This window comes from Siniperca chuatsi, linkage group LG9 (assembly GCF_020085105.1).
Source record: "Siniperca chuatsi isolate FFG_IHB_CAS linkage group LG9, ASM2008510v1, whole genome shotgun sequence".
Taxonomy (NCBI): Eukaryota; Metazoa; Chordata; class Actinopteri; order Centrarchiformes; family Sinipercidae; genus Siniperca; species Siniperca chuatsi.
In genome coordinates, this window is record NC_058050.1 from 619,034 (window position 1) to 629,174 (window position 10,141).

The 10,141-nt window shown below is 52.3% G+C and overlaps 1 protein-coding gene across 1 annotated transcript in view; it reads right to left on the bottom strand.

Annotated features, from left to right (window-relative positions):
- The window catches only part of mtx1a (metaxin 1a), a 16,258-nt gene extending 11,351 nt beyond the window's left edge, over positions 1-4,907 (bottom strand). The window contains 1 exon segment of the mRNA XM_044206769.1: positions 4,277-4,907. Within this exon segment, the coding sequence (XP_044062704.1) occupies positions 4,277-4,357 (81 nt within the window). The 5' untranslated portion in view covers positions 4,358-4,907.
- Between the last annotated feature and the right edge of the window lie 5,234 nt (positions 4,908-10,141).

Here is a 10,141-nt window from a genome sequence, read left to right on the forward strand (position 1 = left end):
GTAACAGACCGCAACAGTCCGTAACAGACCGCAACAGACCGCAACAGTCCGTAACAGTCCGTAACAGACTGCAACAGTCCGGAACAGTCCGGAACAGTCCGGAACAGACCAGAACAGACCGGAACAGACCAGAACAGTGACGGTAGGTTAACGAGAAGGAGCGCTGCGTCATGAACTCACAGGTCGGACGAGTGGAAACGAACAACAACCTGGAGGCTTGGATTTGTTTTCATACAGAATTGCGACCCAGATACATACTGAGCGACTTTTTTACAGCGTGAAAGTCGACGTGTCGGCGCCCCCCGGTGTCCAGCAGTTCACCTGCAAACACAAAAACCTACGAATCCATTTACCATCAGCTGCTGTACGGTCCGGGAGCTTCCTCAGCTGCCAAACGTCGATATGAGTTTAAATCTGCAGTGAAGCGCAAACATCACAGCCAGCAATCAGGAAGAGACACCGGTGGGCCCTGGGGCCGCTCTGGGGCCGCTCTGGGGCTGCTCTGGGGCCTGGTCGGGGCCGCTCTGGGCCCTGGTCTGGGCCCTGGGGCCGCTCTGGGGCCGCTCTGGGCCCTGGTCGGGGCCGCTCTGGGCCCTGGTCTGGGCCCTGGGGCCGCTCTGGGGCCGCTCTGGGGCCGCTCTGGGGCCTGGTCGGGGCGGCTCTGGGCCCTGGGGCCGCTCTGGGGCCGCTCTGGGCTCTCGGGCCGCTCTGGGCCCTGGTCGGGGCCCGCTCTGGGCCCTGGTTGGGGCCGCTCTGGGCCCTGGTCTGGGCCCTGGTCTGGGCTCTGGGGCCGCTCTGGGCTCTCGGGCCGCTCTGGGCCCTGGTCGGGGCCCGCTCTGGGCCCTGGTTGGGGCCGCTCTGGGCCCTGGTCTGGGCCCTGGTCTGGGCTCTGGGGCCGCTCTGGGCTCTGGTCTGGAGCATTTGAGGTAAATGACAGAAGCTCAAAGGCACGCCGTTGTTGGCGGTTTCCAAACCAGCAGCAGAGTCAGGTTCCTGCAGCGGTTTGGAAAAATGATTCCCAGCAGCGACAGATTAGTGTTTTCCAACCGCTCCATCATTACCCAGAGTGCACCGCTGCTCTGTGCTCAGATCTCAGTCCAACACTAACATGTTTCAGTCAGGTTTAATGGGTCAGAGGAGCACTGTGGCCCTCGGCGCGGTCTGCAGGCTGCATCACTGTCACCAGACTCTCACGGCCGCAGTCTGTCTGCTGCACCAGTGCATTCTGGGTGGTCACGGGTCGACTCGCAAACCACAACCATCAACACTACTTAAAGGACAAATCCGCTGTTTTCAGCCTGATTCAAATGTTGATTAAAAAAGATAAATCTGTGCTTCTGAAAAGGACGAATGACTTTATTTTGTGTTCTTGCTAATCAATAGTCGATCTGGAATTCAGCATTTTAAAAGTCCCGGTCCTGATCGATCCAGAACGGAGCGTTACAGCCGAGGTGTGCCGCCTCACCCGAGAAACATCGCAAGACTTTATACGACTTTAAGAACTAACAGTTATTATTACAGAAACCTCGCGCTCCCGTTGCTGGGCCGGTGAGCGCCGCCGCCGGCCATCGGGCCGAGATCAGGTGACGGAGGTGATGAAGCAGACGATCACCTTCATCCGGTGAGCCCTCGACCCCTCCCATCGGGACAGAAAGGTTTCGTCACAGGACAGACGTGATCCGGACAGGTGGGGGTCCAGCATCTGGACCCGGTGCCGCTCTCTGTGCACGCCTCACGTGCACTGGCCCACCTGTGGGGAACACGGCGGAGGACCATCATCTCTGCAGACCAGACCGGCGGGGTTCTGTTCTAGCAGCCGGATCGCGTCCCGCTCCTCTGTCTCCTGACATCTCGCACTGACGCACGAGCGTCCGACCTGCTCGCCGACGTCCGGCCCTCGGGTCTGAACGCAGACGTCACTTCGGTCGCTGTTCCTACGGAAACAGCCGGCTGAGCCGCTCCTGCCGACAGTCGACGCTTTCAAAGTCACCCAGAGCTTTTCCTCCCGCCCTCTTCGTCCTAAACCTGCATCAGCTGGGCCTGCTCGGCGTGTTTACACAGCCAGAGAGCATGCTGGGACGTCAGCTGCACTCAAAGGTTTTTCCTTTCGTTTGTCTCCCGTCTGCGTTTCAGGTGGGAGGGCGGTTTCTTTCAAACTGTAATTATTACGTGACAGACGATTCTCCGATCAATACTAATAAACTCAGCTGTGTGTCATCGGGGGAAATTACTACACACACACACACACACACACACAAATATAACACAACAAACAGCAGCTTCACAGCAAAGGCTGCATATGGAAAGAGTTCAGTGAGGGAGTTGTTTAAACACGATCGATCGATCGATCGATCGATCACTTTACAGATAAAACAAAAACACGCACAAAAGGAAGAAAGAAGAAATTAAAGGAAGTCGTCCTCTGTCAGCGTGTACGAGTGCTGTGTTCAGAGCTGTGGTGCCGCCTGGTGGTGGGATGAAGAGTTACACCCTGCAGCTCTGATCTGATCAGAGGCTCATTGATCATTTCTACACATATTACACATAATCCATCACTACACAGATGACACGCAGCCGGACGTCCCACTAAAGCCCGGTACCACGAATGTGTCCCGTCGCTGACATTAAGAGTAGTAACACGCTGGCCTCTGGTCATGGCCTGGCCTTTCATCAGACCCTGCGGAGACACGCGTCACGTCTCGGCGTCAGAGCTGATCGGAGGAGGTTACTGCTGGTTTTTAAAGCCTCGACTGGTCAGACTGCCGCCTGTCTCTTCAGCGGAAGACTCATCCCCCCACAATGCACCACAGAGCGCCACAGGAAGTCCTTCCTGCCTGTGGCCATCAGACTCTTTAACTCCTCCCTCTAAGTGTCAGTCTGTATGACCCGAAGTCACTAAACTGGACATTGATCATTAACATCTCTGCAGTACTTGAATAATTGTGCAATATTCTGTGTTTAATACTCCTGATCAATATTTAGTTTTTCCATGTTAGTTTTTCTTATTTATTGATATTGATATTATTCATACCTCCATTACTGCTGTGCAATATCTTAATAATCTCAATAAGCTACACTTAACTCGACAGTACATGCACCTCTGCTTATTACTTATATTATTACAGTGTATTATTATACTGTATTATCATCATCAACCGGTAAACTCACCTGGTACTTCATTTACTTTCTGACCTGTTTTATAGTTTTTATAGTGTATCATATTGTTTGCTAGCACTTCCTCCTGTGTGCGCTGACGTAAAGGCGAGCTGCTGTAACAAAGAGTTTCCCTTCAGGATCAATAAAGTCTTTCTGACTCTGATTAAATCTGGACTTGTCTCTAAAGCTGTCGGGGCCCCTGCTGTCGGGCCCCTCAGCTGGAGCTCTTCTTCTGGCTGTTTCTGAACTGAAGGTTTTTGTTGTAACTGTTTAAATTCTGTTTTATATTTTATGTCTTGGATTGAATCTACTTTCATTCTTTGGGTCTGTCCACAAGAAAAGCTCCACGTGTTTCGAAGACGTTTAATACTGGATTTAAACGGAGCCGCGTCCCGAGTCTCAGGACGGCCTGAAGTCAGACTGCTCAAACACCTCTTCTTTATATTAATATATAAATGATCTGTATTGATCGTTTGGTCTAGTGCAGTTTCCTAACGGCGCCCGTGGTGATGTCATCAAAGGTTTTGTCACGACTTCAAATCCCGTCATTTTTCAGCCCATCGACCAGACGATTAATCACTTAATCGAACACAATCGAAACACAATTATAACAACACAGAAACACGAATAAGAACAAAAACGTAATCACACAAACAAACAATCGGCAAAAGGACAACGCAGGAAGATCTTATTAATTAACGTAGGAAAGAGTTACTAAATAATATATAATATAATAAAGCCGAATACCATTAACAAAGCTGCCGGCAGCAGAACAGTCACTGATTAATCGACTAATGGTCGCAGCTCCTGTGACGTCATCGTTTCGATGCGGACGAAAACTGTCAAAATTTACAGAAATTACACAAGTATCAGTTGTATCAACACACACACACACACACACACACACACACACACACGTGTGTATATGTGTATATATATATATGACCGTCGTCACTGTTTTTCCGGGAAAACGTCGGTTAACTGTCACTCTGTCGTCCACTCAGCCGTTAGCATGCTAACGCTAGCAGCAGTTACCGTGAGATTTAACCCGTGTTTCTGTGTGAACGAGAGCAACAGGCAGCCGGTGAACCGGTTCGGTCCGGTGTGAACGAAGACTCACCAGAACCACCAGGCAGTCGGTGTTGACGGAGGGTAAACCCCAGTCTCCTTCCCAGCAAAACAGCTCGTCGGGCGCCGCCATCTTCAGCCGGGACGGTGACCTTTCACACCGGAAGTGGAGCTCGATCCGTTGCCGTGACGACCAGACGCAGCTTCTTCTTCTTCTTCTTCTTCTTCTTCTTCTTCTTCTTCGTGAAGTTTTACGGCGGTCGGTGTCACCGTCATGGTGCGTGACCGCCGCCACCTGGCCCGGAGTGTGGACCGGGACTCTGCACGTTCACTCATTAGAGGAAAGAGAAACACACCTGAGTCTCCTGTCCGGCAGGTTTGTGCTGCTGAGGTACTGAAGCGGCAGCAGGTAGCTCTTCTGTCCAGGACGTAAATCAAACCTTTATTTCCTTCAGGCTCAGCGTCGTGTTCTGGACAGCAAATCACAAAATGTTCGCCACCTTTCTGTTCCTTCGTGTTCGCCACCTTCCTGTTCGCCACCTTCCTGTTCCTTCCTGTTTGCCACCTTCCCGTTCACCACCTTCCTGTTCGCCACCTTTCTGTTCCTTCCTGTTCGCCACCTTTCTGTTCCTTCCTGTTCGCCACCTTCCTGTTCCTTCGTGTTCGCCACCTTCCTGTTCCTTCCTGTTCGCCACCTTCCTGTTCACCACCTTCCTGTTCGCCACTTCCCGTTCGCCTCTTCCTGTTCCTTCCTGTTCGCCACCTTTCTGTTCCTTCCTGTTCGCCACCTGCCCGTTCACCACCTTCCTGTTCGCCACCTTCCTGTTCGCCACCTTCCCGTTCACCACCTTCCTGTTCGCCACCTTCCTGTTCGCCACCTTCCTGTTCGCCACCTTCCTGTTCCTTCCTGTTTGCCACCTTCCCGTTCACCACCTTCCTGTTCGCCACCTTTCTGTTCCTTCCTGTTCGCCACCTTCCTGTTCCTTCCTGTTCGCCACCTTCCTGTTCCTTCCTGTTCGCCACCTTCCTGTTCCTTCGTGTTCGCCACCTTCCTGTTCCTTCGTGTTCGCCACCTTCCTGTTCCTTCCTGTTCGCCACCTTCCCGTTCACCACCTTCCTGTTCGCCACCTTTCTGTTCCTTCCTGTTCGCCACCTTCCTGTTCCTTCGTGTTCGCCACCTTCCTGTTCCTTCGTGTTCGCCACCTTCCTGTTCCTTCCTGTTCGCCACCTTCCTGTTCACCACCTTCCTGTTCGCCACTTCCCGTTCGCCTCTTCCTGTTCCTTCCTGTTCGCCACCTTTCTGTTCCTTCCTGTTCGCCACCTTCCCGTTCACCACCTTCCTGTTCGCCACCTTTCTGTTCGCCACCTTCCCGTTCACCACCTTCCTGTTCGCCACCTTCCTGTTCGCCACCTTTCTGTTCGCCACCTTCCCGTTCACCACCTTCCTGTTCGCCACCTTTCTGTTCGCCACCTTCCCGTTCACCACCTTCCTGTTCGCCACCTTCCTGTTCCTTCCTGTTCGCCACCTTCCCGTTCACCACCTTCCTGTTCGCCACCTTTCTGTTCGCCACCTTCCCGTTCACCACCTTCCTGTTCGCCACCTTCCTGTTCCTTCCTGTTCGCCACCTTCCCGTTCGCCACCTTCCTGTTCCTTCCCGTTCACCACCTTCCTGTTCACCACCTTCCTGTTCCTTCCTGTTCGAAACACACCTGAGTCTCCTGTCTGGCAGGTTTGTGCTGCTGAGGTACTGAAGCGGCAGCAGGTAGCTCTTCTCTCCAGGACGTAAATCAAACCTTTATTTCCTTCAGGCTCAGCGTCGTGTTCTGGACAGCAAATCACAAAATGTTCGCCACCTTTCTGTTCCTTCGTGTTCGCCACCTTCCTGTTCGCCACCTTCCTGTTCCTTCCTGTTTGCCACCTTCCCGTTCACCACCTTCCTGTTCGCCACCTTTCTGTTCCTTCCTGTTCGCCACCTTTCTGTTCCTTCCTGTTCGCCACCTTCCTGTTCCTTCGTGTTCGCCACCTTCCTGTTCCTTCCTGTTCGCCACCTTCCTGTTCACCACCTTCCTGTTAGCCACTTCCCGTTCGCCTCTTCCTGTTCCTTCCTGTTCGCCACCTTTCTGTTCCTTCCTGTTCGCCACCTTCCCGTTCACCACCTTCCTGTTCGCCACCTTCCTGTTCGCCACCTTCCCGTTCACCACCTTCCTGTTCACCACCTTCCTGTTCGCCACCTTCCTGTTCGCCACCTTCCTGTTCCTTCCTGTTTGCCACCTTCCCGTTCACCACCTTCCTGTTCGCCACCTTTCTGTTCCTTCCTGTTCGCCACCTTCCTGTTCCTTCGTGTTCGCCACCTTCCTGTTCCTTCGTGTTCGCCACCTTCCTGTTCCTTCCTGTTCGCCACCTTCCTGTTCACCACCTTCCTGTTCGCCACTTCCCGTTCGCCTCTTCCTGTTCCTTCCTGTTCGCCACCTTCCCGTTCACCACCTTCCTGTTCGCCACCTTCCCGTTCACCACCTTCCTGTTCGCCACCTTCCTGTTCGCCACCTTTCTGTTCACCACCTTCCTGTTCGCCACCTTTCTGTTCGCCACCTTCCTGTTCGCCACCTTTCTGTTCGCCACCTTCCCTTCACCACCTTCCTGTTCGCCACCTTCCTGTTCGCCACCTTTCTGTTCGCCACCTTCCCGTTCACCACCTTCCTGTTCGCCACCTTCCTGTTCCTTCCTGTTCGCCACCTTCCCGTTCGCCACCTTCCTGTTCCTTCCCGTTCACCACCTTCCTGTTCACCACCTTCCTGTTCCTTCCTGTTCGCCACCTTCCTGTTCCTTCCTGTTCGCCACCTTCCTGTTCGCCACCTTCCCATTCGCCACCTTCCTGTTCCTTCCCGTTCACCACCTTCCTGTTCACCACCTTCCTGTTCCTTCCTGTTCGCCACCTTCCTGTTCCTTCCTGTTCGCCACCTTCCTGTTCGCCACCTTCCCATTCGCCACCTTCCTGTTCCTTCCCGTTCACCACCTTCCCGTTCACCACCTTCCTGTTCCTTCCTGTTCGCCACCTTCCTGTTCGCCACCTTCCCATTCGCCACCTTCCTGTTCCTTCCCGTTCACCACCTTCCCGTTCACCACCTTCCTGTTCCTTCCTGTTCGCCACCTTCCTGTTCCTTCCCGTTCACCACCTTCCCGTTCACCACCTTCCTGTTCCTTCCTGTTCGCCACCTTCCCGTTCCTTCGTGTTCGCCACCTTCCTGTTCGCCACCTTCCTGTTCCTTCCTGTTCGCCACCTTCCTGTTCCTTCCTGTTCGTTACCTTCCCGTTCACCACCTTCCCGTTCACCACCTTCCTGTTCGCCACCTTCCTGTTCGCCACCTTCCTGTTCCTTCCTGTTCGCCACCTTCCTGTTCGCCACCTTCTCATTCGCCACCTTCCTGTTCCTTCCCATTCACCACCTTCCCGTTCACCACCTTCCTGTTCCTTCGTGTTCGCCACCTTCGTGTTCGCCACCTTCCTGTTCGCCACTTTCCTGTTCCTTCGTGTTCGCCACCTTCCTGTTCCTTCCTGTTCGCCACCTTCCTGTTCACCACCTTCCTGTTCGCCACTTCCCGTTCGCCTCTTCCTGTTCCTTCCTGTTCGCCACCTTTCTGTTCCTTCCTGTTCGCCACCTTCCCGTTCACCACCTTCTTGTTCGCCACCTTTCTGTTCGCCACCTTCCTGTTCGCCACCTTTCTGTTCGCCACCTTCCCGTTCACCACCTTCCTGTTCGCCACCTTTCTGTTCGCCACCTTCGTGTTCGCCACCTTTCTGTTCGCCACCTTCCCCTTCACCACCTTCCTGTTCGCCACCTTCCTGTTCGCCACCTTTCTGTTCGCCACCTTCCCGTTCACCACCTTCCTGTTCGCCACCTTCCTGTTCCTTCGTGTTCGCCACCTTCCTGTTCGCCACCTTCCCATTCGCCACCTTCCTGTTCCTTCCCGTTCACCACCTTCCCGTTCACCACCTTCCTGTTCCTTCCTGTTCGCCACCTTCCTGTTCGCCACCTTCCCATTCGCCACCTTCCTGTTCCTTCCCGTTCACCACCTTCCCGTTCACCACCTTCCTGTTCCTTCCTGTTCACCACCTTTCTGTTCCTTCGTGTTCGCCACCTTCCTGTTCGCCACCTTCCTGTTCCTTCCTGTTCGCCACCTTCCTGTTCCTTCCTGTTCGTTACCTTCCCGTTCACCACCTTCCTGTTCGCCACCTTCCTGTTCCTTCCTGTTCGCCACCTTCCTGTTCGCCACCTTCTCATTCGCCACCTTCCTGTTCCTTCCCGTTCACCACCTTCCCGTTCACCACCTTCCTGTTCCTTCGTGTTCGCCACCTTCCCGTTCCTTCGTGTTCGCCACCTTCCTGTTCGCCACCTTCCTGTTCCTTCCTGTTCGCCACCTTCCTGTTCCTTCCTGTTCGTCACCTTCCTGTTCCTTCCTGTTCGCCACCTTCCCGTTCCTTCGTGTTCGCCACCTTTCTGTTCACCACCTTTCTGTTCCTTCCTGTTCGCCACCTTCCTGTTCCTTCCTGTTCACCACCTTTCTGTTCCTTCCTGTTCGTCACCTTCCTGTTCCTTCGTGTTCGCCACCTTCCCGTTCCTTCGTGTTCGCCACCTTCCTGTTCGCCACCTTTCTGTTCGCCACCTTCCCGTTCCTTCGTGTTCGCCACCTTCCTGTTCCTTCCTGTTCCAAACGCTACACAGCCAGAATCTAACACTGATCGTATTGATCCTGTAGATGGCTGATCTACAGGACCCCCCCCCCCCATCTCATCACATTTAATGCTTTTTTACACAGTGACCTTCTGAACATGTGACTCTTTCATCAAACCACAAGCCTAGAAATTTCAGTTGTTTCACTCTCTCCAATTCTTGATTATATCATTTTAAATTACTGTCACTTCTTTTCCCTGTGAAGAACATTGTCTTTGTTTTGTCTGCTGAGAACTTAAACTTGACTGTTCTTCTGTTTTAACAGTCGCTGCTGTAGTTTCCTCACACTCCGCAGAAAGAGAGACTCTTCTAACTACTAATGTAGTTTCATTAATCATCCTTCCTTCCACGTCAGCCCTAACCCTTCTCTGTATCAGACAAGATGGCCGCTGTGCTTCTGTTAATCTGCGCTCTCCTCATTTCATGTTCCAAACATAAAGCAGGTCCACGTGTGTTTCTGCCTCTTCTGAATCATCTGATATTTTAAATCACAGCCTTTGTTTTCCATATGATACGTCGATCTTACATTTATCGTGCTCTCCATTATTTTTCATTACCTGGAGGTTAAAGCGACGGCCTATAACTCCCTGGGTTCGTGTGATCTTTTCTTACGTATCGAACTACAACAGCTTCTTATATATATTATATATATAGTTCCAGTAAAATGCCCTTCGATGATTCACTAAGGTGATTTATCATAGTGAAACATATCTGATGTTTCCCCGGTGTGGACGTCCTGAGAGCTCGGTTCAGGTCTGCCTGTGTGAACGGTAGATTTGTTAAATCTCTTCATTTTGCTGTAGTACTTCTGTTGCAGTTTCTCTTCCTCTTCGCTGATATTATTAGAGCTGTGAAAGTTAACAGAAGTTTGTGCCAGCCTCTCTGCTTTCTGCTCGTCTGTCCACTCAGACTGGACGTCCACACTCTCTTTAACCCCATTCATCATCATCATCATCATCATCATCCCCAGATTTCAGTTTCTCTTCCTGCAGAGTTACAAAAGAAATCAGAAATCCTTTATTGATCCCCGAGGGGAAACTCTTTCGCTACAGCAGCTCAGTGTCGCGTCAGTGCACACAGGAAGAGAAGTACTAAACAAAACATATAATACACTAAAATACAGGTCAGATAGATTAAGTATCAGGTGGATATAAGTATAAAATAAAATAAGTGTAAAGTACACAGTG